This window comes from Lathamus discolor, chromosome Z, assembly GCF_037157495.1.
Source record: "Lathamus discolor isolate bLatDis1 chromosome Z, bLatDis1.hap1, whole genome shotgun sequence".
Lineage (NCBI taxonomy): Eukaryota > Metazoa > Chordata > Aves > Psittaciformes > Psittacidae > Lathamus > Lathamus discolor.
This window is the reverse complement of record NC_088909.1, coordinates 102,036,353-102,062,905: the sequence shown is the minus strand read 5'-3', so window position 1 is coordinate 102,062,905 and position 26,553 is coordinate 102,036,353. Positions and strand designations below refer to the sequence as shown.

General features: G+C 42.1%; 3 protein-coding genes across 7 annotated transcripts in view; 2 read left to right on the top strand and 1 right to left on the bottom strand.

Annotated features, from left to right (window-relative positions):
- The window catches only part of KIF24 (kinesin family member 24), a 33,969-nt gene extending 15,139 nt beyond the window's left edge, over nucleotides 1-18,830 (bottom strand). The window contains exons 1-6 of one of the 2 annotated variants that reach the window (XM_065661375.1): nucleotides 18,758-18,830; nucleotides 11,718-12,342; nucleotides 8,073-8,262; nucleotides 6,140-6,237; nucleotides 3,829-4,044; nucleotides 2,092-2,179 (exon numbers count right to left, since the gene is read on the bottom strand). In XM_065661375.1, the coding sequence (XP_065517447.1) occupies nucleotides 2,092-2,179; nucleotides 3,829-4,044; nucleotides 6,140-6,237; nucleotides 8,073-8,262; nucleotides 11,718-12,328 (1,203 nt within the window). In that variant the 5' untranslated portion in view covers nucleotides 12,329-12,342; nucleotides 18,758-18,830. Of the gene's footprint in view, nucleotides 1-2,091; nucleotides 2,180-3,828; nucleotides 4,045-6,139; nucleotides 6,238-8,072; nucleotides 8,263-11,717; nucleotides 12,343-12,811; nucleotides 12,852-18,757 lie in introns of those variants that run through there. The other variant, XM_065661377.1, reaches the window with a different exon arrangement.
- Nucleotides 18,831-19,042: 212 nt separating this feature from the next.
- NUDT2 (nudix hydrolase 2) lies at nucleotides 19,043-25,852 on the top strand. 4 transcript variants are annotated; one of them, XM_065663124.1, is made up of 4 exons: nucleotides 19,043-19,064; nucleotides 19,708-19,761; nucleotides 20,377-20,522; nucleotides 24,284-25,852. In XM_065663124.1, exons 3-4 carry the CDS (start codon nucleotides 20,390-20,392, stop codon nucleotides 24,595-24,597), a joined length of 447 nt encoding a protein of 148 aa, XP_065519196.1. In that variant the 5' UTR covers nucleotides 19,043-19,064; nucleotides 19,708-19,761; nucleotides 20,377-20,389; the 3' UTR covers nucleotides 24,598-25,852. The 4 variants fall into 4 exon arrangements, with proteins under 4 accessions (XP_065519196.1, XP_065519194.1, XP_065519193.1 ...); XM_065663122.1 differs by lacking the exon at nucleotides 19,043-19,064 and adding an exon at nucleotides 19,076-19,288; XM_065663121.1 differs by lacking the exon at nucleotides 19,043-19,064 and adding an exon at nucleotides 19,076-19,293.
- LOC136005538 (myogenesis-regulating glycosidase-like) overlaps nucleotides 20,435-26,553 on the top strand; it is a 31,975-nt gene continuing 25,856 nt past the window's right edge. Inside the window, exon 1 of the mRNA XM_065663110.1 lies at nucleotides 20,435-20,522. The gene's annotated coding sequence lies outside the window, so the exon portion shown is untranslated. The remainder of the gene's footprint in view (nucleotides 20,523-26,553) is intronic.

Sequence of the window (26,553 nt, the reverse complement as noted above, 5' to 3'; positions counted from 1 at the left end):
CTAAAAGAAATTGTGCCAAAGTAAGGAACAAGGTTAAAAGATTGATTATACTCAATACAGTAATAAAATAGGAAAACAAGGAAAAGAGGCAAAGCAAAAGGACAAAGGCGCCTTCATAATACATATCCGGATAGTTCTCTTTTGAAAACTCTTAAGGACTCACAGAAAGTCTAGCAGCCAACCGCAGCAGACCATTCATAAAATTCATTCATTAATTTTGTTTCTGGTTGTAAGAACAAACTAAATCATTATCTAGCCAAATACGTACATTCTTAGATGGCAGATGTACATTATTCTTGCCTTTCAGTGGCCAGTTCTCAATCAGAAACCTAACCAAGAGAAACCTAACCAGCAGCTCTGAAGCATTACATTAGTGCTAAATGCAGATAATTTCTGAACCAAAGCCAATATTAATGAATGGTAAATAACTAGGGATGTATTCAAGACTCTTCCCATATACCTGTTGTAGACTATTAGTAAGCTCTAAGTCATAGAATCATAGAATAGTTAGGGTTGGAAAGGACCTCAAGATCATGTAGTTCCAACCCCCCTGCCATAGGCAGGGACACCTCACACTAAACCATCCCACACAAGGCTTCACCAAACCTGGCCTTGAACACTGCCAGGGATGGAGCACTCACAACCTCCCTGGGCAACCCATTCCAGTGCCTCACCACCCTAACAGGAAAGAATTTCCTCCTTATATCCAATCTACACTTCCCCTGTTTAAGTTTTAACCCGTTACCCCTTGTCCTGTCACTACAGTCCCTGACAAAGAGTCCCTCCCCAGCTTCCCTATAGGCCCCCTTCAGGTACTGGAAGGCTGCTATGAGTTCTCCACGCAGCCTTCTCTTCTCCAGGCTGAACAGCCCCAACTTCCTCAGCCTATCTTCATACGGGAGGTGCTCCAGTCCCCTGATCATCCTCGTGGCCTCCTCTGGACTTGTTCCAACAGTTCCATGTCCTTTTTATGCTGAGAACACCAGAACTGCACACAATGCTCCAGGTGACGTCTCACAAGAGCACAGTAGAGGGGCAGGATCACCTGTTTTGACCTGCTGGTCACGCTCCAGCCACTGACATTCCTGTGTTCAAAGGGGCCTGTGGACAATACCAAATTCTTTTTTTGCTGAGATGCGTGTAATAATAAAGTCATTTCATAGCTCTTCTGTGTGTGGAATGTGGTAATACAGAGGAATGTGTTAATCAACCATATAGCAAATTTACATACTAATTTGGAGAAGCATCACCAGCATGTCCTGAAGCTTGGAGTTAATGGAAGATGAAGATAAAAATTAAATGGAATATACATGGGCAACACTATGCCAATTTTAATGAGTCAATTACACTATCAGGCACTTGTAATTTCCTCAGTGAGAAAGGAATTAAACTATGAGAAGTCAAGCTAAATAGAAAGCAGACTTAACCAGCTTGTTGGCTGCAGGACAATGCAGAAAATTTGCCAGTACCTTTTTAGGGTCAGCCAGGCAGGGAAGGAAAACTGAAGCCTTGCTTGAACTGAATGTCAGCTGCTGTTTAAAGATCCTAATTTTACTTGCTACCACACATCATTATCTAAGCAGATATTCAGATTATTCAGATCAAAACCTCAATCTTCATTATTTTCTAATTGATAATTATATTAATTTTCAAATTTATATATTTGTCCCACGTCTATGTTCCTTTAAAATAGAAAATTTAAGTTCACGGAAACAAACAAAAAAACAAACAAAGGAACCCCACTGGGAGAAAATACTTATCCAGCTTTAAGGGTCCCTTGCTGGGACACAATTTAATTTCTGGAATAGTGATAGCAGTCTATTTCTTGGCAAAGTTCTTCCCACAAGGACTGGCAATAGAAGCAACAGCTGTAAATCAGCAGCTTGATGTCAATAAAACAAGTTACAAGTTACAGTGACTGAATAAAGGCACTTCTAACAGTGCTCCTTGGTGCTCTGCTAGGGTTGCTGGTTTCAGAACCTTAAACAGGAACGTACACATGTATTACTCAACAAATAACAACCTCTGTAAGTAGCATACCTTACAAATCAGCAAATGAAGACAAAGAAGAATCACAAACTTAGAGGTTACCTCCAGCAGCAGATCTACAGAGTCCACCTGAACCTCCCGCAGTCCAACTATTTGAACAACATGCTTGCTATCTTCTCTTGCAAAAAGTCTGAAAACAGTGCAAGAAAGAAGATTTCTGAAACCTCAAATAGCAGCAATGAAAACATATGTCAGTGCTATGACACTGTGAAAAAGCAATCAAGGCTGCTGACTGGGGATAGGCACCACTGTCATTCATTTATTTTCACAGCTGAAGAGGTATTTCTTTTATAACATGTACCACTGATATTTCACCGTTAAAGAGACATTAGCAATGCATTTGTGCTTGTTCAGGAATATAATAAAGCAGGGAAGTAAATTATCATGTTTACATTCTAGAGTTCTTGTCTCTCTTTCACAGCTGCATCTTGGGCTTCTCCTAAGAAGTTCAGACTAAGTTATGCTCTGTTCGAGTTCTCAAGATTCGTGCACAGGATATCAAAGCAGCTCCCATAGTCACAGTCAGATTTCAGAGCATCTCTGCTGTGAATCACACAGAAGTATTACAGTATACAGGAAGAATGTAGACATGATGCCTATAGGAGGAAGTTAAATCTTCTCCTTCAATGACATGCAGGATAGCTAGTAGACATCTCAAGGATATAAGAACACTCCTTTCGTCTTAGTAACTTGACCCCTTACATAGCAGACTATATTACCTGCTCCTTAAAGACTGTTTTGGAGAAAGGGCACACACATACACAGAAATAGGTGCTTCCTTTGTGAACAGATGCTCACTTCCTCAGAATCATAGAATAGTTAGGGTTGGAAAGGACCCTAAGATCATTAAGTTCCAACCCCCCTGCCATGGGCAGGGACATCTTGCACTCAGGGAGAAAGCCTCCCTCTTGAGCCCTCCTGTGTACTCTAAGGACAGCACTGTCAAGGCTGCTAAAGGTTCCAGCTGACAAGTTAATGCTTCTTCAAGATCACTGAAAAGGTTTCACTACTGAGATCTTAACTATTACTTCATTCAGAGATTTCAGACCACAGTGATTTTTTTTTATACCATATACTGAGTTGTCTGATTTGCATTCTGGGTGGAGTTCCTGTAGGAGTATACATCCACCCAGAAAAAGTCTGGGCCTGAGGTGATGGCAGCATCACCTCAGGCTTGCTTCAGTTGTGTCACTGGGCTGCTGGGTAAGAAGGTGAGCAGACTTTGCAGTGTCAAGCATGACAACTGGGAAATCAGTGGGATCTTCAGAGACTAGAGTGGCATGAGGAACAGCCAGAGATTATGTTTGAGTAGGCAAAGACACGGACTCCACAATGGTTGGCATAACAACTGGCCACAAGAAGGTTCTTTCTCTACCTATGGTGTTCAGTTATTGTATTATTATAGTGTAAGCAAAATAGCATGAGTTCATATCTATTCTTACTTATTCCTCTCCTTCCCCAACAGTAAAAACTAGGAGCCCCTATCAATACCACAGTATTTAGTGTCAGATTCTGCCTTCTCTAAGTAGCTCCTAGAATCGTGGAATCACAGAATGGTTTGGGTCAGAAAAGACCTTAAAGATCATAGTTACAACCCCTCTGCCATGGGCAGGGACACCTTCCACTAGACTGAGGAACAACTCTAATTAAATTACATAACATTTACTGTAAATGGTAACATGTTAAATGAAATTGCATATAACAGTAATTGATTTATAAACAGTAACCAAGTGATTCATAAGCATAGGTTTATAGTAAAACGTGTTTTTATTTAAATACCTCTTCCTTCCATTTAGCAGGTCATAAAGCTGTCCACAGTAGATCTCATAAAAGCTGATCAAAACAAGGAGATCTTTCTTTGACTGTGATGCTTCCAACTGTCTAAAGATGTCCTTAGCAGCCAAGGCGTAGAGTCCTGGGTTCCGCTGAGTACCTATCATAGTGTAAGTCTTGCCAGCACCAGTCTGCCCGTATGCGAAGCAGGTTGCATTGCCTCTGTGAAGATAACTTGTATTTTTAGTGTTACATCTGATTTATTTGTATCTATTAAAAAAGATTCTGCAATGTAAATTTCTATCTATAGTGGCCTCTTAGCAAGGCTACTTAGGAAGTTTGGTTTGCTATCGTATCTGAGAAAACACAGAACATTTAACAGTGATTCCCCAGGGTGTCCTGGCATGTCAAGAGTGCTCTCCCCTGGAGACCTGGCATGTCAAGAGTGCTGGCTTTCTTCCTTTCTTCCAGATGCCAAAAATGCATTTAAGGAAACAAAAATTCATTATTATTCTTCCAGCTGCTTAGATGCTTCAGAAGTATCATCGAATTATGAATGGGAATCCTACTGATCATGAATCACAGAGAAAAATTACTAACATGAGATGCAAAACAGCCACAAGTCAGGATCTGTATAAACACGTGTTGTACTTGATGAAAATTAACACCCCAGCACTATAATTTACTAAGCAAGGTTACTTTGTCTCAGGCTGCACACAGCTATATCAATCTAAAGAGCTGTTGTTGCCTAGGGGAAGGTCTTGCTCTTTCTTTCCTCTGCTACCAGCTGTGTGACCTATCCCACTGACCCACTCCTGCCTGTGCTGGCTCTCACGTTAGATTTTACTCCACTGAAACAACAGAAAGCTTTCCACTTTTCCTGAAAGCTAATTTTTGCTGCTTCAGTGAGTTAAAGCACATCACAGAATATCACAAAATTTACCCAAGCTGGCTTCACATGACCTATGGGAATGTGTCTAGCTGGAAGTAAGGAATACGATCATCCCCTTTCAGTGGTAGGAAGCTGTTTCATTCTCTCACTCCAGCTTGTGCAGCCACAGTCTTGTCTTATTCCAGATTGCTCCAGCTTTGTTATCATATCACCTTAAGCTTATAGTGGCAATGCACATGAAGTGCCAAGGTCCCAGGATGTGGCTCCAATGCCCTTCAAGCCCATCTAAGTTGAGATTTCTACGTGCCTACTTCTTCCCCATCCTTGGTCTTTTACAAGCACTGAACCCACAAGAATGATGTGAACAGATTCAGGGAACTGAGTCAACCATAAAAGAAATAATACAGAACAAATTATTTGTTCCTCCCCTCCTTAAAAAAAGACCTTTTAGCTGGCTCAGTACCATAAGAAGAAATGGGTAAAAATGCCACGCTGCAGTAAGCACAGTGAAGAATTTCTTGCCACCTTGGATTGCAGAATTAGTTTACCACAGTGTCAGATTAGACCGATGTCAATGAGGGGGATGCAGCAGCAGAGACAGGAAATTTAGGGAAAGCTGAGAAAAACAGTGACATCTCTCCTGGTGGCATTACTGGATTAGCTGTAATGTGAATTCTGCTCTTAGCGATTATTGCACAGCGAACTACAAGCGTCATTCTCCTATTCTACTTTCCTTTTCTCAAAAGCATGTAATTCTCTTTCTATGCTGATTATACTTGGAAATTTTCAGTAAGAGAATGCTCCATTTTGTTAATTTTCAGCATGGACACATAATTCTTTCCTTCAAAGACTCAAAAGTGTAATTATATTCAAGCTTGATACTTTGCATGAAAATAAGATTATTCATGTAAAGCCACCATCAATTTCCCCTTAATCAGGAAGTACGTCATTATGATTAAGCCTCTAAGCAAATATAAATCATTAAAAGTAAATCATAAGATTACTAGTAATTTCTATTGCCCTATGAACTGTAAAAATACATGAAACAATATCTCACAGCAGTCTCATGAAAGAGGTAATACTATTTTCCTACAGATGAGTGTGCTAAACACCTCTTTGTTAGAGAGGAGATTAGACTTCAGAAATGCTGGAGCACATCTGTTCGAGGCTGGCCATGGCTTCTCTGAGGTCCAATTTTAACTTCGTTTCTCCTTTAAATTTCTCACAAAATGTGAAGAAAGTTTTCCCTGATTTATGTTGTCAAAACTGCAATCAAAGACATTCTAAGAGGGGGAAGGTATGAGGCAAGAGTGAAATGAATGTGTTTTTCAAAAGATGAGAAGCGTAAAGGAAAATTAAAGCAGTATTTGAAATTTGCAAACAACAAGGCAAAAAAAATAAGAAATGTAAGCAGTGATGCCCTACCCATTGAAAATGTGCTGAATGAGAGGATGAGCTGTCTTCATATACACATCCTGATTGGTACATGACTCCCCAAAGACTTCGTCAAAATAAAAAACATGCTGAAAAATAAATATGATTTACATGAAAATGAGTATGTTTCACTTCTCCTTCACCCCCATTTAAATGCAAAGTTAAATAACAGAAATCTTCCCAATGAATTCATATGGCTTTGGATGAGGTACAGTGTGATTTAGCCCATTTAGCAGCACGACACACGCAGAAACAGATTAAGACTAATCAAGAGACTGAAGGTAGGAAAAATAAAAAAGGGAAAAAATAAAAAAGAGAAACAAAGATGCTTTAATTTCCCATCATTCTGAAGCAGAACATATCACAGCCTTCTGACAAGAAAAATGCTAATTAAAGAAAACTATTCTTGAAATGACTCACCCTGTACAGATGTACAGTAAGACCACAACAGTAAAAAGAACTCAGAGTCAGCTATTGACTTTCTCAAAATTAGTCCGCAGTTGTGATTAACTGCTTCTGTTCTGCAGACTTAAAAACTGTTTGAGCCAGAGAAGACAGAAGTTATTCCGAAGTAAAGCTGGATTCTATTCTCTTAGAAGGGGTCAAGAAAAACCCAAATTCCCACACTCCAGATCTGACTCAAAGCATCAGGGCCTCTGGAAACACTGCAACGGAGCTCGTTATGGGGTCCTTATAGTGTTTGTAGGGACAGTCACAAACACAACATTTTCAAGAACCTCCATGGACTGGAGTCTTAACACTGCGCTCTGATAAATCCCCTGCAGTGTAAACTAAAGTGGTAGATGTTTAGAACTGAGAATCATTTCAACATTGCGCAAACAAACCACATGAGCACACAGGCAAGTTAAACCAGAGAGTCTCAGCACTTACACTCAGCTCAAAGGGCAGATGTGCTCTGTGACTGGCCTGTACTTGTGGAGCTGGAATATGCCCCACTGCCTCCCACTCGCTCTGTACCCCTTGCTGTTCTTTCTGTAGGAACCAGAGGTGGAGGCAGGGTGAACAGCAAGACTTGGAAGCTCTCCCGAGTCCTACAGAATAGACACAGCCTTTGCCATGGCATCCTTTTGTCTGGACTATGTTAACTGATAGCAGTATTTCATTTGTCTGTACTGATATAACAAAGTTAGTTAGTGGTTATTTCAGCACTGAAATACTAAGGTGATAAGCACCACATAAACGCCAAATATAGGTAGTCAGATGGAGGGAGTGGGGTGGAGTTGCTGCATTTGTCACACTGGAAAATGTGGTATATGAACCAGGCCCCAGAGAGCTGCAATCTGAAATTTTACTGGATACTCCAAACAGTTGTTCCTAGGAACCAGACTATAAAAATAACCCCCTGTAGAGTGAGAATGGCTTGCTGCTGTCCAGAAATCAGTTGTGTTCCTGGTGCTGTCATTCAAAAGTGAGAATTTGAACTATGACAGCGCAAGGTTTTTGGGATTAAGAAACAAAGGCCAAAAGGGAACTTAATTTTCAAAAGCATTTGAGAACAAAGGAAGGGAGGGGATAAAGGGTGTATGTGATTCATTGAAACAGACCTACAGTGCTGAAACAGGGAAAAGGGAGCTGCTCACAGGAGCACTCAGGAAAGCTATGAGGAGACTGTGCAGCAGGCAAATCTCCTGCAGCAACGGCATGTAGCAGAGGGTTTTATTTTGCCATGTGCAAAGAAAGCTGCAAGAGGCATATTTTTGAAGCTTAAAATTCTGGGCTTGGGTTTTCTGCCACAGGCTGGCATAAGTAGAAGCAATTCAAATATAGTTTGCTGAGCTCAAGTGAAAGAAATGGAGAAAGGCCTTTTCTGCTTCACCTCATGGAAACTCTAAGCACAATTTGCTTTATTGCGTCCATGCAAGTGACTGGCCCATAAACACAATTTACAAGTGGAATACATTACCTGTAAAATATATTGGGTGAGATCAACTGCCTCCTTCTTCTCATGAAGAAGTAAGGTTTCCTTATCTTTCACTGTGATGATATTAACCTCTCCACGTCGCTCCTCTCTCAGGCCCAGAGGACGTTTTCGGACACACACTCTGATTTTTTCACTCTCTGTCCATGGTGTCTCTTTCTCAGAAGCACTGGATCTACAACAATAGAGTAGGTTTACATTTTAAAATAAGGTTACTACAGAATCTAGAATTTATTTAAATTTATTAGCTTTATCAATAAATGTTTCTGTCTTTAATGGCTTATAAAAAGAAGACCCAAAATATGCCTCATTGTTACGCAGTGAAGTTTTTGTGGTTTTTTTTTTCCTATAGACTGATGCCTTTTGTGCACTTCTGTTGAAAGAATACTAGTGTTTTTACAGCTTCATTCCTGAACTTGTTGCTGGACTGGCATAGTTTCAGTTGACAACGAAGATGTGATTGAAGCTGGCATAATATGCAAGTCAACATAATGAAATTTAATCTTGCTGAAGTTATTCACAGTTGTAATTAGTCAATAATGTACAGATACAAATATGAACAGATCTTGAACAGGAGAGGGTATAATATTTAGTTGCTTTTCCTTTTACACTGAGTTTCATTCTTCCTATTACGGGCTGTCAAGCAGGTTAGAAGCAAGTGACTCAAACTGGGAAACAAGACCATGTCATCGTGTGCCATATCACCATGTTCCTAATCAGCTCAAAGAAAACTTGAAATGTTGATCTTGTCATTGTCTCCCCTATGGTCTTTTTTCATAAAAATAATATGTGGTTTTAGACCACAGGAAAAGTTGTGCTATTGTGTTTTGGCAACTCGCCTTTAGTTCCCTTCCAGGCACCTCAGAAACATGAGGTCATTTCCTTTTCATTGATTAACCTGCAGTATAAAACATTTTGCCATGCATCACAGAGAATATGCTTGAATTCAACCAAAATGTGTTTATTCTGCCTTTCCCTTTTCAAGCTGTTTTCAGCCAAATGAGTAATGATGTTCAGCCTGGATTTGAATGTCAAGCTGTGAAACAAAAAAACCCCAAACAAACCAACTTTTAATCAAGCCCCAACTTGCCCAGAATTAGTGTTTCTGCATGCTGCTCAAATGCCCTTCCAAAATCTTTTAATGTAGCAACCAAAAACTAACACATACTGGTTATCTAATAAACTAAAACCAAACCCACAAGTTACTCGGTATTTCATTACAACTCTAAGCTTGTAGTATCGTTGCTATTGTGCAGCATGATTCCACAGAAACACACAACACGTTGATATAAATCTCAAGATGAAAACTACACACAAGTAATCTTTACTTGTAACTGGAATCCCTTTAATTTTAGCACAGCTTTCCCATGCAGACTAGGATCTGGCCCTACATTAAGATGGAAAATTCTTTCCCCTGTAAAGAAAGGCAGTGATACTTGAAATAAGATGCTTCAAAAGCTAGTGTGAGCTTAAGGATATCACTAGGCACCAAATGTCATCCAACAAATGATCAGAGGCTCTGAAGTTTAATTCTCATGGCATAGGCTGGATTTGGTTACCTACAGAAAGAGTCTGGTGTGCTCTCAGAGGCTGCAGAGGAAGCACTGATTGCAAAATTTGGGGAAAGTAAAAAACAAAGACTTGGAGGCTCCATTTTTGAGAGAAAAGGCATAAATTCTTTCTAGTACAGCCACATTTAGTTGAACATACTTTGTATGGGAACAAAATGTATTTCAATTCTATACGCTGAACATGAAGTTTAGATTTTCTATTAATCTTTTGTAAGTAGTAATTGTATTTTTAACAATTATTTATTTCAATTACTAAAAAGACCAAAAATCTTGACACAGATCATTAGAAACCCGATTAGACAATAGGTCAGAAGAATAATCATGCCCTGTCTGTCGCTGTCAAAATCAAGCCATTTGGTGTAGGCAAGTAGAAAATATATTGAAACATATTGAAAGAGCTCTTAATCTTTCTGCCATCTGAAATTGTTCCAGTGGTTTCCAGTGTTTCTCATAGATGAGAATGGATTAGCCTTTGCAGTGATCAAATGACAAGGTGACATGGGAATGGACGGATTCAGTGAAGGAGCACTTGCAAAACAGGAATCACAAACACAAGTGCCTTGGGTGGGATGGTTTAGTGTGAGGTGTCCCTGCCCATGGCAGGGGGGTTGGAACTAGATGATCTTGAGGTCCTTTCCAGCCCTAACTATTCTATGATTCTAAGCGTCAGCAGACTGGCTCAAGCCTACAAGACACAACACGTACTCTGTGGTCAAAACAGGAGAAAGAGAAACTCAGGCATATCAGGAGGAGGATGCAGAAAGCCCAACATAATGCTCATTAATAAGCTGAACCATCGTGTTAGGCACAGAACAATGTGCTTAGGAAAGAGAGAAGAACAAGGAAACAAAGTGAAAACAATGGAGAACACAGCTCTATCAGAGGATTAAAAACCTTGAACTCCTCTAGCTGAGCCATTAGGTTATATTTTATCATTTTTTACTTGCTTTACTTTTACCAGAGAAGCACTAGGAATCCTGCCCTTTAGTTGCACCTTGGCTCAACTAGAGTAGGCAGAAATGCACTAAGATGCCAATATAGGTATGCAGTTAGAGTGCTTCTCTGGAAGGTGGGAATGACTTTTTCGCAGGAAAAGGGAGTTATAAACCTCTGCCTTGCATTTCCCAGTTTAAATTCTCTAACTACTATGTCACCATAGTACTTTTCCACTGTGCCAACAGCATCTGCTCCTCCAGGCTACATGCATGCTCAATGGGAGTTGTAACTGACACCCTGACTCCATGGATTTTCCCATATACCAGATCTTTCCCCATAGCCTTCTCAGACCAAGTCCCATCTTCATACAGCTGCCCCTCCTCATCGCATTTTTAAACAGAAGTACCACAACTGCACTGCAAGGTGCTAGATGCTGGTAGCACGTGTGCAGAGGGATATGTGCTCTGCTGCTGAGGCAGAAAAAACATATTTTGTGCTTTAAAATATTTTGCAGGGTAGATTTACTCATGGTTCAAGATATCCATAGCCCTTCTGCTACCATACACTGGTAGAAGTATGGAAGTTACAGATCATGTGGTTGGGGGGCAACTGCAAGGCATCCCTCTAATCACCATATCTATATCCCGTAACATGTATATTAATTCTGTTTCTTTTTAAACCTCCAGCTTAGGAATTTTTTTATAAAGAAAGCCGTCACAAAAGTTACCCTTTTCACACGGAAAAACTTTACAAGCTTATCAACAGACAATGCCATATTTTGGAAAAACAATGTTTTTCACTATAGTCTCATGGAAAGATAAAGAGTAAGAAAGATTGGCCAAAACACCATGAAAACAAAGCCTTATATCCTGAAAGACAATAAAGACTATTCTTAGAAAACCTTGGTGAGCAGCAGCTGGTGAAATTCAGCTGATTACTTCTACCAGACTTGGAGAGTCCCAAGGGCTTACTAATATCTCTCTTCAGTATAGGATTCTGAATTGCTCTGTAGTGGTAGGATTGCTCATTTGGAGGTAATGAAGACAGATTCTCCTTCACTAGGAAGAAAGAATTAATTATGACCAACTTGAAATATAGCAAAATAAAGGCACCTAATTATTACCTGATACAGGAATGAGGTAGCCCATAGTTATACCCTGAAATATGAGTTATTCTTTGTACAATAGGAGCTTCAGAATCCCCCAGGAGTGGAGCAATATCACCAGAAACTGTTGGACAGCTCAGGTCTTTTTTTGTGCATATTCCAGGAGTATTTAGATCTCTTCTAGTTAATCTGATGAGCTCTGAATCATGTGGTTGAATGTGTCCCAGCATTTCCCCTACACTGTTCTCTTCATTGGCACCAAAATCAGATAAACCATATGGTTCAGATTCGGAGTCTTTAACCGTTCCATCATTTTCTCCACAGAAGGACTCAAAATGTAGCTGTCTACGGGGACCTGATCTGGTCACCTGAGGCTGAATGAAAAGGCCACTTGGTTGAAAATCTTGCTTGCTTAAGTTTGAAATGTCTTCCTCATGCATAATTTTGATTATTCTTATGAGCTGAAAGAGTCGTTTGCGATCATTCATGTCGTGAACCCCCAGTTTGGTATAATCTTTCACGGTAACTTTGGCAAGCTCATCAATCTTCTGAAGGCCAAAGGCAGCAAAATGGGGATAGTATTTTTCAAGTTCTGCCTCACAAAGGCATTCATAAAGGCATGATGCCATCTTCAAGCTAACACCTACAAGAAATCAAACAGAGCAAGTATTAGAATCATAGGAAGCATCACATTGACAAAGTCACTCATGAAGAAAGTACACATTTTCTGATGCCATTACCTGCAATTAGGCTGGAAGCTTGTTAACTCCATGTGTACTATACACTAGATTGCCAAACGCTCCAGAATATGGAAATAACAACAATAAATGAAACATGAAACATAGTTTATCTATGAAATTATATTTAAGTTACAGACAATAGACAACAATGCGTAAAAACTGCACAATGCAGTGTTACTTACTGCTGCAGAGTTCCTACACGCCTGATGTCTACTTGATGAATGTCGCAGCTACTGAAACCCTGTCCTCAAGCTACAGAATGTAAAATGCCTAATTTTAGACACTCAATTTAATATCAGGGCATGTGGTCTAATGTGGTTCAGCTATGCCTGGTTAACAAACCAAAGCAGAAGAAATTACTTTTGTCCTCACCTCAAGCTGAGTAATTAAGACCATTCATCTTATAGATGAAATACAGCAAAGTTGTAGTTTTGTTGCATACTTTCTCTTCAGTCATGAATCTTGTGAGCATTTCTGCGTGTCCTTGATAGGATACCCAAAACATTCTGCAAAACCTAAAAGACAGAATTTCTCTAAATCTACATATGCTATTGGAACGCCATACTTGCATTCTTGGGAAACCCAAAAAAAACAACATGCATCACTGAAAGGTATGCCAAAAAACCCTCAACTCCTTCACTCATATCTCCCTAGCAAGGCATTATGCAGCTGTCTGTATCCAGACGGATTAATATCTGCAGATATTTTTACTTGTTCCATAAAATGGAAAAATGATAGCACTTCAAGTATCTGTTGCCCACTGCCTTTTTATATCTTTGTTCATTCTAGGTCCTTCACAAATACAGCTCTTACTCATGTTTGGAGGTTACAATAGCATTCAAGAAAACCAACTTATTTAAGACTAATTCTCCCCCTCCCCCCCACCTCCATCATTCAGGGTAAGTTCTTTGCAGGATTTTTCAAGTATCTCTAAAATATTAAAAAAGTTGGTCACCAAATATCACCCAAGTATTTGATTCAATATCATTAATTAACACATTATGTTGAAATAATAGTAACACCAATAAAGATTATTTTAAGGTGCCCATTATGTAAGATATTACACAGGCTAAAAGGTACACTAGAGGACATCTAAAATGACTTAGAAGCTAGAGTCTAAGCTGTAGATAGCTATAATAAAATTATGAGTTTAGCAGTACAAACTTTAAGACCAAAATATTGGTATGTAGGCAGACTTACTTAACGTGTATGTAATGCAATTATGAATCTTGAGATAAAGTCAGAGCCACTGCTGAGACTGTTAGTTCCTCGAGAGGGAAATCAGAATTGAGATGATAGGAAACCCAAAGAACATATGTGCAAGGGTTTTCACAAGCATTCACAATTTACCAACTTCTCTAACACAAAATTCCACAAGAACTTCAGACTTAATTTTAAGGATTATGTTTTTGGAAAAGAAAAAAAAAAAAAGCCTATCTTGCATAAGGGGCTTAAAATGCAAATACACTGCAGGTCCTCCATAACTGATGTATGCATTGCCATGGGAAACTTACTTTGTTTGCAGAAGAAGCAGCTAGAACAAAATGCCAAGACAGCACCCTCTGAGAATCTGATGAAGACGAACACAATCTACCAAATTTCTTTTGATTTTTTTGGTCTAATCTCACTCTGTATCCTAGATTACACCTACATCTTTAGATACGCATAAGTTAAATACAGAGAGGCCAAAGACCAGTGGAAGAATCAATTTATTATTAACCACTGTTTGAATTATAATGTTGAGCACAGGAGAGAGCCTAGAGGATAAAAAGATAAAAAAACAAGGCATTTTCCAAAACAAGAGCAGCAGACAAGGGGAAAGAACTAAGAATGTTAAGGTCAAGATTCTACTTAAAAATTAAACAAAAAAAAAAAAGCATTTATATAGTTAGAAATGGCTGTACAGACAAGTTTCCATTTTCTGGAATAAGGATTGTGAACAATATAGGTACTGCAGAACATGCCAGAAGATTAGTACTGAGACTTGTAAGCAGCTCTGCAAGGCTTACTGCCTAAGGCTCTGTGCCTTGTGAAAACAACTAAATGGCTTCTTAATGACAGCTGGTCTGGGAAGTAATGTAAGTACTTCTTCTCCCCTAGGTATGATAAATCTTGCTGGATCTAAGTGGTTTCAACCTAGGGAAACCAAACATTGACTGATAAAAGAGTAACAAACTAATCAACCATGGATACAAGAGTTTAAGCAGTCATCATGGTGATGGGTTTCAGAACTTCTTATTACTTTAAAACTCAAGAGAAGACAATTTTCTAAAAAATTTGGTGTGGTTCATACATGAGAAAATCCAGGGAAAATTGCAGTTGTCAGTGAAACCTTTCTGGCCTTTTAACTAGTGATACTCTAAAAGAAAGGAGTGCCTTTCTACATATTAAAAAAATACTTTTAATTCATTCAGCACTGTGAAATTTCGAAAACAGATACATAATTCTTCAAAATAAACTGGCTTTGTAAAGAAACGAGAGGAGCATTGGTAGGTTTTCGGGAATCCTAACTTGTTAATGATAATGCCATCTTCTGGCAAAAAAAGGGAAGACTTTCACCTTTTTACAATAACAGCCAACATTCCTTCAGTTATTGCAAGCAACTAATTTTGTTTGTTCACTTAAGAGAACATAGTGTCCTAGGGCAGAAAAATGTGACATTCTTCAGTGTGGTAGTTTCATATCAAACCCCAGGTTTTGTTCCCTGCAGAGCTATGGGGAAAACATAATCCTTTATTGAAAACGGGGTTGAGACAAAAGCCTAAGACTTCTTAAAATAGTTGGATATAACATATTTTGGGAAAAAAGTGAGTCACTGTGGAGGTATAATTCTCCATGGGCACCCAGTTATAAGGTCAATCAATCTCAATTGTAAGGTCACTGAATCTTTATTATGACATCACTTGTAATTCTTTGCTGTTCAGTAGTTGCTTTCTCATTTTAGCTGGCAGACTCAACGTCACTTTGAAGTTTTCAAACTTCACAAACACAAGGGACCTACTTTGCCACTGATAAAAAAAAGATACTGAAGTTAATCAGTGAAACTGTGAAGCCAACAGAGCCCAGAACATCTTTACTTACTTGTACACAAGATAGGAGTGAGGGAGAAAACAGTTAATGGTGATATACCTTACTGCTGGAACATGTCTGAACAAAGGATCAGTCAGCCCATCATCTTTATGTGGCAAACCTGAGTTCTCTACAACTTACTTCTTAAGCAAGTAATTTTCACAACGATTTTAAAAGCCTGACAAGTGCTGGTAATGGGTAAGTACTGATTGTAGGAAAGCATTAGAATTTTATAAAGGGACCAAAAGCACAGAATAAGATTGCAGCTTGTCATCACAGAACTCCTCCTCTGCTTCAGGCTTTTTAAAAGTCATAAAGGTGGGGGAAGAAAGAAGTCAGATACATTTTTTAAAGTGGAGAAAAGGCCTTCAAAGATACTCAGTGAGGCTCAGTCACTGTGAATAAAATGTATCATGTAACATCCCTACATAGACTATTAAAAGAATAAAGCAGCCTTAGACCACTCTATCTTGATCCTTATTAACATCGGATATATTGAAGATCTCAGAGCAGTGTCAATTTGAATAACGCTCCCATGCCCTGTTGTCCCACTGTAGCTTACTCATATTTACCTGACAATTGTCATGGCAAAGTAAAGAAATTGTGTGTGGCACTCCTACAACTGCAAACTAATGCAACTATACATTTAATCCTTCAAATAATCTAAGATAACCATTCTGAATCATAAACTTTGGTATGATCATTAAGTAATTTTATTAGGCACAGTTTTCAAAGGCATTTGATAAACATAGTAATTGTTAATTAGAGTACAAAACCTAAACAGCGCCTTGTTTTCCTGCCTGTCACTTTGTATTGTATAAATCACTTTGCTTTACAAGTGCCTTATAAAAGCAAAAGTTAAGAACTGAAAAAACTTGTAAACACATGTAGCAGGTAGATGTTTCCTCTCCTGACCACAACTCATATAGCAGTGTACTGTACCCATTACTTGTAACCACATTAACCCAAACAAGCCTTCTGCACAGGATCCATCTGTGTCAAAGTGTTTGCCAGTTTTTTAAGTATAGAAGCAGAAGCCCAGAAAAAAAAAAAAAAAAAAAAAAAGATCCAGCAATCATACAAGAGAAAAGGGAGACTTATTAACTCACATCACCAGTCATCCACCTTTACTTCTTATTCATCTGGCCATTACACTCTTTTTTAACTGTGATCCAAAGCCAAACGTGACTTAGCTCTCCAGAATTGAACAGACAATTTGCTTTTCCAGAGCACCACACAAAATGTTTAACCTTTAATCATTCCGGCCTCATTCCTTGGAAATTAGGGTATTCGTAGGTAGGGACCTATGAATCAGTGCTTGACACTGCAGCAGATCCCTTTGTAAGATCATATGATTGCATTACACAACTCCCAGTGCATGTACACAACATGGCATTAAACATTCTGTTGCTCAATGGAACGAATGTTGTAGCAGCCTGTTTTGAAGGAACAAAGCTGAACACTCACAACAGGTAACCACTTAGTTTCAGTACAGCTAAAAGCAAATGGAGAGGAGGGAAGAATTTTAATGTTAAATGATAGCTATTTTGCAGAGAGACCATGATGACAGTCTTCTCCCTGCAACAACACTCCTACTTCCTTTTCTACTGACATACAAGCACAGAGTTGGTTACTAAAACTACAGTTCATTTCACTGCTTTCTGAATCAAGCTTAAAAACAACAGCTGAATGCTGGGAGGTTTTTTTGTTTTCCAACAGTTTTTTTTTCAAATGGCAAGATACTGCTATTTTTTATATACAACCCTTCATTCTAACTATAGCCTGGTGACCTCAGCAGAAGAGAATCCATCCTACAGCTGATCCCTGACAACTGCTTAAAACAACAGCTGCACAAGAATGGGAAGTGTCTAATATTCAACCACATGCTAAGAAAATAATCTATGAGTTATATTGGGATGCTGATTATTTGAAAATTGTGCCCAAGCTTCTCCCGACAGTAAGGTTTACCAAATGGCTTTCAAAATTTATTTTATAATTTTATCAAAATAAACTGCAGTGCATCTGGAATTACACTGTATGACTGAGGGGCCGCATGGTTACTGAATTTAGCCCCATAGCCATTTATAGTTTCCCTCATTGAATTTAGCCCCAGACCGAGGAATTTTATAGCTTCATCACTGGAAGAATCACAGAATCAACAAGGTTGGAAACGACCTTTAAGACCATTAACCTCTGCTCCAGAACTGCAAAGGCCACCATTAAACCATGTCACTGAGGGCCTTGTCTACGTGGTTTCTGAACACTTTCAGGGACGGCGATTCCACCCTGGGCAGCCTGTGCCTGACCACTCTCTCTGTGAAGAAACTGTTCCCAATATCCAATCTAAGCCTCTCCTGGCACAGCTTGAGGCTGTTTCCTCTTGTACTTGGAAGAAGAGATTGACCCCACCTCACTCCATCCTCCTTTCGGGCAGTTGTAGGGAGCAATAAGGTCCCCCCTGCGCCTTCTCTTCTCCAGACTAAACCCCCCAGGTCCCTCAGCCATTCCCCATCACACTTGTGCTCCAGGGCCTGCGACAGCTCCATTGCCCTTCCCTGGCCCCGCTCCAGCCCCTCAATGTCTCTCTTGTAGTGAGGGGCCCAGAGCTGAACACAGGATTCGAGATGCAGCCTCACCAGTGCCCAGTGCAGGGGGATGATCACTGCCCTGGCCCTGCTGCCACGCTATTGCTGGTACAGGCCAGGGTGCCGTTGGCTTCTTGGCTGCCTGGGCACAAGCTGCTCATGTTCAGCTCCGTCAATCAGCAGCCCCAGGTCCCTTTCCATGAGCAGTTTCCAGCCACTCTTCCACAAGCCTGGAGCATTGCACGGGGTTGTTGTGGCCCAAGTGGAGGACTCAGCACCGAGCCTGGCTGAACCTCATAAGAAGAAGGGGTGTAGGACTGAGGCAGGGGCACAGTGCCAGCTGCCGACCCCTCCTGCAGCAGCCCCCACCCCTGCATCCCCCTGCGTGCAGGCTCTCCTCCCAGTCTCCCCTGCTCTGTTCACGCCGCATTGCCCTCCCCTCCCGCACACACCGAAGTGGGGCAGGGCCCGAGGGAGGGAGCGGCCCTGCAGGCCGCACTGCAGCCAGCTCGCGGTCCGGCAGCGACGGGGCCGAGGGAAGCCGCGGGGCTGCCCCATCGCCCGGAGGCGGTGGTGGTGGCCCCGGGACGACTCCCCCCCCACCCCTTGTCGCAGCAGACCCCTCCGCCTCACGGCGGGCCCCGCAGCCCCCGCGAGCACTCACCATCCGCGGCACCACCCGGCAGCACCGACTAGGCCACGTCTCCATAGTAACCACGCTTTTCCCGCTTCAAACCCTCGCGCGCATCCGCGCACCCGCAACTAACCAATAGGAAGAAGGAACAACGCGGATGGGGCGTGTCCGGCGGGGAGAAACCAATCAAAGATCTCCTCGGCCGGAGGGGGCGGAGCCCAGGGGGAAGTGGGGAGGGGCAGGAGGACGGAACGGGAAGGGAGGTGCTGCCGTGATTGGCTGGAGCTGCCTTCTGTCGTGCGCCGTGCCCCGCCTATTCCCTGTCCCGGAAGTGAAGGTGAGGGCGGGGGTCAGGGTGCCCGCGGTGGCTGAGGCTCTGGGCCGGGGCCGCCCCGTTGCTATTGCAGCACCCTATGGGGGGGCCCTGCATCCCCCAGGCCGCCGGGCCCGGTGCCACTGGGAGCCGCTCGTCACCACTGTGGGCACGGAGGGAAGGGAGCGGGGTTCCGGGGACCTGCAGCGGTGGGGGGACACCGGGGGTCGGTGTCCCACCGGCCCTTGGTGAGGTTTGTCCTCGGTTGTCGCGTCCGAGCGCGGCGCTTCCAGGCACGCTCGGGAGGTGGTGCTGGTCTCTCGGCTTGGGCGGCCGCTTGGCACCGCCGCTGCCCTCGGTGGGGGGGGGGATGACGGGGAGCGGGGGTTGTCTTTGGAGTGTCCGGTCTGACTGGGACTAATTGAGGCAGTTAAAGGGGGGTTAACCAAGAGAGCCGAGCACCGCCCTGCGCTTGGGTGTTGGGGAGGGACTCCGTGGTGCGGTTTGGAAACTGGGGGTGTCACGATGCATTCCAGGGAGAAATGGCGTTGTGTACATTTATTATTTATTGAAATGTGCAGTGCTGTCAAAATGCAAAGCTTCGCCTGGAACTGGGAATCACTGCGACATGGATTTCTTAATTGTTTTCTCCCTTTTTTCTGTATAGGACCAGCTGACCTGGCTGTGTCGCTTATTGATCACAGTATTTATCACTTAAGAGGTGTGTTCCTTTCTATTTACATCAAATTAATGCTTAACAGATATGCCAAGAAACTCGATTTTGTGCAACAGCCTCAGCCAAGCCCAAACAGCAGGGGGCTGTCCTTTATCATTTGTTTGCTCAGCTCTGCCGCTGACTTCCTGTGGAGTTCTCTGCTGCCGGGAATCTACCTTGGGGAGTTATTTCTCTGTTACTGCCAATGATGTTGAGGTATTATCTTTGCATAGGGCCCTTGGATTTTTGCAGTGGAAAAGCTTCAGGGTGCTAATTAGCGTCTTCCCTTTTGCCTTAGCATTTTCTTTTTAACTTTCTGCAGTATGGTTTGTAATGTATCAGCAGCAGAGAAATTACATGTAGGTCACATTTGATGCTTCTGATAACTTTAAGAAAAACTTTTATATTGGTTCCTGCTTCCTTGTCTTAAAAGGAAAGGACTCAAGATTTTTACAGTTCAAATATCATTAATAAGATGCAGCTTAATTGTGTAGTAACTATGACAGGATGGATGACTTTCAGTGTATGCTGAGATATGTTTTCTCACTGTTTGATACAGTGAGTCTGTTTGAGCTCCAAGTTCTGTGTTGTTCCTTCTTGATCCTCTGTGCTCTTCCACAGTGTGGTTAACAGCATGGCTGTGAGGGCCTGTGGTTTGATCATCTACAGGAGGCTGCAGTCAGCACCATCTTCTAAGGTCACTGATGGTATTGAATACCTCCTCCTTCAGACATCCTATGGGACCCATCACTGGACTCCACCCAAAGGTGATGTTTATTCTGGTAACACACTTCAAGGTTGTTTGTGTCCAAGTGAGTGAGCTTATAGACTGAACTTTGGCTGAATGCTGCAAAGGTCAGCTTTGAGGGGCAGCTTGCAGTTGAAAGTAGCCACTCATAATGCGTTTTGCCTGATTGTGCTATTTGTGCAGCTGGGTGGGGAGTTTCGGGGCCAAAATTCTTTGCAAGTTGTGATTGTATAAACTATTGTGCAGGACTGATTGGGGTTGAGGGGGTCACACACCATGCTCCTCAGATATCTGATGTTTCTGGCAGACAACTGAAATTAGGCAGCTAGGGAGATTTCTGTCTTCTTACTCAGGGTCTAACCCTCCAGTGGCTATCACTGTTACCAGTGTGTTGTCTGACCTCTGTGTAAAAGAAGGGTTATGCTTTGCAGCTCAGTATTAAAGGGCAAACTGGAGTGGGTGATGATTTACTTTAAAACACCTGTCTCAGAAGATGCAGGAGTTTCTTTATGTTCAGGAGATCATTAATAAAGAGCATGTACCTATATAGCAGAGATGAGAGGAAATTATAGGATAATTTAACATTGCCAGGCATCTTTTAACTAAGCTATCCTTACTTATCAGTGGTGCCCCAGAGGAGACAACAAGACCTGTGACTCAAGACATGCAGGAGCACCTTGTCTGTAAATACATGTGGCAGAGCCAGTGTTTGGTAATATATAGCTGCAGCCCTGGTACCAGGAAAAGTGTTGCACAGAAATATTTCAGGTTCCTTGTACATGGTCTTATATGCTGGTTTTTATCCCCTGAGATGTATTTGGGCTAGTTTCTACTTCTTGTTTTGTAAAATGCAGTGCTCTTAAAGCATAGTGCAAGAGCCGCCTGTAACCAGGAATTCACAAATTGGAAAAAAGCTTGTGACAGTATCAGCTATGCTGTCCTATTAAGGGAAAGAGCAAGACTTTCCAAACCTGCCCCTTTGTCCCCTTGACCAAAAGCCTAAGGGAGTACAGTTTGTAGCTAAAAACTATGTGGTGGGACATGATTGGTTGTAGTAAGAGGAGAGACCCATATGGAAATGTTCACTGGGAACACAGCAATTCTGGACAAGTGTTTGAAGTTGCCTGTAGGCGTTTCAGTAGGGAGAGGGAAAAAAAGAAATCTATAGAGTTGTGGAATGGTTTGGAGTGGGAGGGGCCTTGAAAGGTTCATCTGGTTCAGCTGCCCAGCACTGAGCAGGGCCTCCTTGCACTAGGTGAGATTGTCTTCAAGCCCCGAGCAGCCTGACCTGGAATGTTTCCAGAGTCCTGGGCATCTCTCAGCTGTCTGGGCAACCTGTTGGAGTGTTTCAGCATTGTCATAGTAAACAATGCTCTCCTTGTAGCTCGCCTGAATGTCATCTATTGTAGGTGTAAAACCCTTGCCCCTTGTCTGCTGGCACAGGTCCTGTTCCAAAGCCTGTCCCTGTCATTCTTAGAAGCTCCCTGTCAGGCCTGAGTGGCTGACAGAAGGTGTCCCTGGAGCCTTCTCCAGACTGAAGAACTCCAGCTTTCTCAGCCTCTCCTTATAGAGAGGTGTTCCATTCTTCTGTTCAGTTTTGTGTCCCTCCTCTGGACCTGTCTGAACAGGTTCGTGTCTTTCCTGTGCAGAGGGTCCCAGAGCTGGATGCATAACTGCAGCTGGGGGCTCACTGGAACAGATTATAGAGGGGAAGACTCACCTCCCTCCACATACTGTTTAAGATTCATAGATCAAAAGGCACAGTTTGATGTCAGTCTTCAATAGTAGCTTGGTACAGACTGGGGGCAGTAAATGAAGGGGAGCTATTACATTGAATGTATTCTGTTTTATGAACGGTTTTCAGAGGCAGCCTGAGATTGTGTGATGCAGTAACATAACTTGTATGTGATGCAGACGTAAATTTAATGTGGCAGGAGCCAGAATGAGAGGTTGTAAGAGTCTAACCCAGAACATGCAGAAGGCAATTTACAGCTGCAGCTGTACACTGGTATTTTAGAAGTTCCCTAAGCAGCTGCAACACTTATGGGATTAAATTGGGCTTGCTTGAGCTTTATTAGCCTCATCCCTTGCTCCCAGAATTGTGACTTTGCATTAGCTGAGGCTGATGGGAAGGGGGTGCAGGGTTCATTTTCTCCTCAGCATGTTGGAACTGCATTGGTGTGAATGGCTGGGAGGATCCGAAAGCTGTGAGGTACTGCCAGCAACCCTTTTTTCACCCAGTAGATAGACTGTACTACACGAAGTTGGAAATTTACTGATCTTAGACCTGATATTGTCAATAGCAGGGTGAGGTGATTGTCTTTTGGTGTGCTGGAGGACAGGAGGTCGCATGGGTATTCTTTGAGTTGAAACTGGATCTCAGCCCTCCAGCGTTATTGCTACCTTAACTCATTGCACATTTGGTGTCTACAGATCATGACTGTCATAAAACGTAGTGATTACTTACTCTTCATGGATGTTCTGTGGGCATTTGCTGTGGGTACTGTAAAAGTTGTCCAGCTGTACAAGGCCAAGTGGATTCTGTTTCTATTAGCTGTAAGTCCCAGCTATGATAATACGTACTTTGTCAAGAAGGAGACTGCACTGTTGAGACCTGGGGCCGGGGGGTGGAATACTTTCACTTAAAGTCTCGGTGTATTTGATGTCAAATATCTGAGACATCACATGGAACATCTGATGCTGTTTTCTGCACAGTTGCTGCTTGAAATTGAAGCGTATTTTACATTTGAGATGTTGCAAGAGGTGTTTGAGCTTCTGATAGGAAAGAAGTGAGCAAGACCTGTTGGGAAAGCAAAATGAGCTTCTCACATATCCCAGTTCTAGTACTAAAGGGTGGCTTTGGATACCTGAGCCCTGAGGAAAGATTCGTCTCTCTGAAATGATGGCTATATGCAGCCAGCTACACCGAAAACAGAATGACACCAGGGGCAAAACAAAACTTAACTTTTTTTTTTTTTTTAACTTTTGAAACCTCCCAACTCTTTCTGCGTTGCTTTTTTTTTTTTTTTTTTTTTTGAGATCTTGCTTGGCTTGTTCTATTTATGTTCCGGTCTGGAGCTTTCATGAGAAAACCAAATCTGACATTTCTCAACAAAAGTATAAGCAGCTGGGGATGTGTTATATTTATCCGTTGTTTGTAATGGCACCTCTCGTTCTGAGTAACGTAAAATAAATGATGTGTCTTAGGAGAACTGCACAGCTGGTGAAAGGACTGGCTTTTAGGCTTGCTGTGTTTCAGAGAGGAATATGGGAGAGATATAAAAATATCCCTAGCTGTTGTTGGTGCCTGCACCTGTTGTTTCTGGGCTGTGGGCAAGAGTGAGAGTTTTGCCAAACTGAGCCTTAAGCTTCTGTGGGAAGGAAGGGTTGAGAGAGGACTAAGAACCTTGCAGATGAGCAGTTTCCCCTCTAATGGGATAAAGGAAGGGCACTCAAGAGGCACTCGGTCCTCAGTACAATTCAAGGTGGGACATTACAGACTTTAGAAGACAAGATGAGGACTTGAAGAAAAGATGTCTAGTGCTTGACAGGCCACTGAGAGTTTCAGAAGATGAGATAAACAATGATCTTAAAATCCTCAAGACTAAGACAAATCAAGACAAAAGAGTTGGAAAAGCAATCTCACTTCTTCAGTTTCTCTTTGATTCTGAATCAGCTACAGTGTACTCTCATCCCTGTGTCCCAGTGTTTCCTAGTTAGGTAAATGAAACAAAATCCGAGTTTCCTTCTCAGCAATTTACTGTTTCACCTTCTTGACAGGCCATGTGGACCCAGGAGAGGATGACCTGCAGACAGCCTTCCGGGAAACACAGGAGGAGGCTGGTCTTCAGGCCAATCAGCTCACCCTCATAGAGGGGTACAAGAAAGTACTGCACTATCCTGCTCATGGCAAACCGAAGACCGTTGTTTACTGGCTGGCAGAAGTGAAGGACTATAACACAGAAATCAAGCTTTCTGAGGAGCACCAAGCTTTCCAGTGGCTGAAACTGGAGGATGCTTGCAAGTTTGCAGCATATGAGGACATGCAAACGACTCTGAAGGAAGCACATGAGTTTCTTTGCTCAAAAAAATAAATACATTTGTGAAGGATAAGGGGAATTTATGAAGAAACATGGCCTGCCTTTTTTTTGTTCACTGTTTTTTTTTTAATTTTTGCTGTATTTTTTCAACCAGGGGAAGAACTACATGGCTGCAGAAATTTAGATTCTTTAAATTGTACAAATTCAGTGAAGATACTTGAAGCTTTTGAAGAGCTTGTGCTTTTGTCTCCCCTAGCTTATGCAAAAAAGCGTGATTGAACCATGAGCCAGAGATTTCTGAGTTGAAACCCAGAGCTAACGAGGACTTCCTCTGTTCCAGTCTCCTTTTTAGTGGTTTTTTTTTTTCCCCTCCTTGAAGTGCTGAGCAACCAAAGGTCTTTTTGAAAGATCAAACCCCTGATATTTCTTGACTTGCTAAAGTAAAACTGCAGAGTTGATAAAATGAGCATGTGGAGATTTTTAATAGCAACATATTTACCGCAGAAGGTGCACCTTGCATTTCAAATAGAGAAGCAATAGTTCCGTTCCCACCTCCTCCACCATTGATGGCTTGGCTTCGTGAGCGAAGATTTGGGAAGGGCTTTAACCACGCTTACTATAAGCATGATGACCAAGGGCATGTGGGATATGCAAATCTGGTTGGAAAAAAGGGTGCTTAGGCCATCAGGAAGTGTCTGACCAGGACTGTCATCTCCTGAGCAATCTCGAGCTACCCATGTGCTGGTCCGCCCACATGCAAGGCTGGATGTGCAGCTTCCCATGCGCCTTGTCACCTACTGTTTCGACCCTCGCCCGTCCATACAGACAAGTGTCAGTAAGCCCTTCCAGCCTGTGCAATGGATTTTTCAGGTGAGGCGCAGCTTGCGCAGAACTAGCCCCACCCTTTACACCTGAGGTTTAACTGCCATGGCCTACCTAGCTAGGACGGTGACAGCAAAGTCCGCAGGTCATAGGTTTTGTAAGAGTGTCCTTCTCTTCGATGGAAGAGCCTACAAGGCTAGTTGACCTCCATCAGCCTGGGTTTGAAGTTAAGAACTTTCCTTCTCCTATGAGGAAGGCCTGTCTTCGCTAACGAAGATTCATGAAGGGCTTTAACCCACACATTCTGAAAAAGACTGTCATTCCTGGGTCAGTCTCGAGCGACCGATGACGCAACTATGCTGTGATAACTTGTCAAAATCATTTCAAGTCTTGTTTGTTTGTATCATGAATTTATGTACATCAGTAATGTACTGTTATGAAAACATTCTCCATCTGAAGAGTCTTAGTAAACACTTGATCTACAGTATTTAAATTGTAAAGTTGAAGTTCTTCTTTTGCCCTTTCTTTTCCTTTTTGCTCTTAAGCAGACAACTTACCCATGTGTTATTCAGGGGATTGGGAAAGGGAAATATATCTGCCTAATACAGCGTTTTCTGCACAGAACAGCTAAGCTAATGGGCAATCTTGCCTCCGTTTGTGTCTGTGTTTCCGTGGTCGCAGCCAGCACCCATGTGCAGTGACAGTGCTGAGCTGTGGGTACTTGGGCCAGATGATTGCAGAAACCCATGATAGTACCAAGGAGCTCACCTGCATCAGATTACCTGTGGGCCTCTCTCTTGTCAACTGCAATGGGCGGGAGCTGAAGTTGTTAGCTCTCAGTATGACTGTGCATGTTCCATTCATAATGATGGTTCATAATCTTTTGGCTGTTTTGGTACAAAATACCAAAAAAGCATGGTGGCATTATTAATACTTTTTAGATGAGGAATGGGGTTTTCTGAATCCCAATGAACTTTGGGGAAGGGCAAGTGTCCCTTCCCTACTTCTCTATAGCCTTTGATACCTGTGCACATGGACCTTGCAGAGCAAATGAGTGCATGAGAAAGTGGGTTCCACTCACGCTTTGCCTTCTTCCTGGCTGCAGGAGTGAAGTGAGGGTCATGAGCATCACATTAGTGCAGGAGGAGACCTGCAATACCAGAGATGCAGCATTACTGGGCTGAGAAA

What these genes read in the sequence shown, in the direction of transcription:
- NUDT2 (XM_065663124.1), top strand. Translation starts at nt 20,390, where the DNA reads ATGGCTGTGAGGGCCTGTGGTTTGATCATCTACAGGAGGCTGCAGTCA. An exon ending in TCACTGGACTCCACCCAAAG is followed by an intron (nt 20,523 to 24,283) that starts GTGATGTTTATT and finishes CCTTCTTGACAG; the next exon opens with GCCATGTGGACCCAGGAGAG.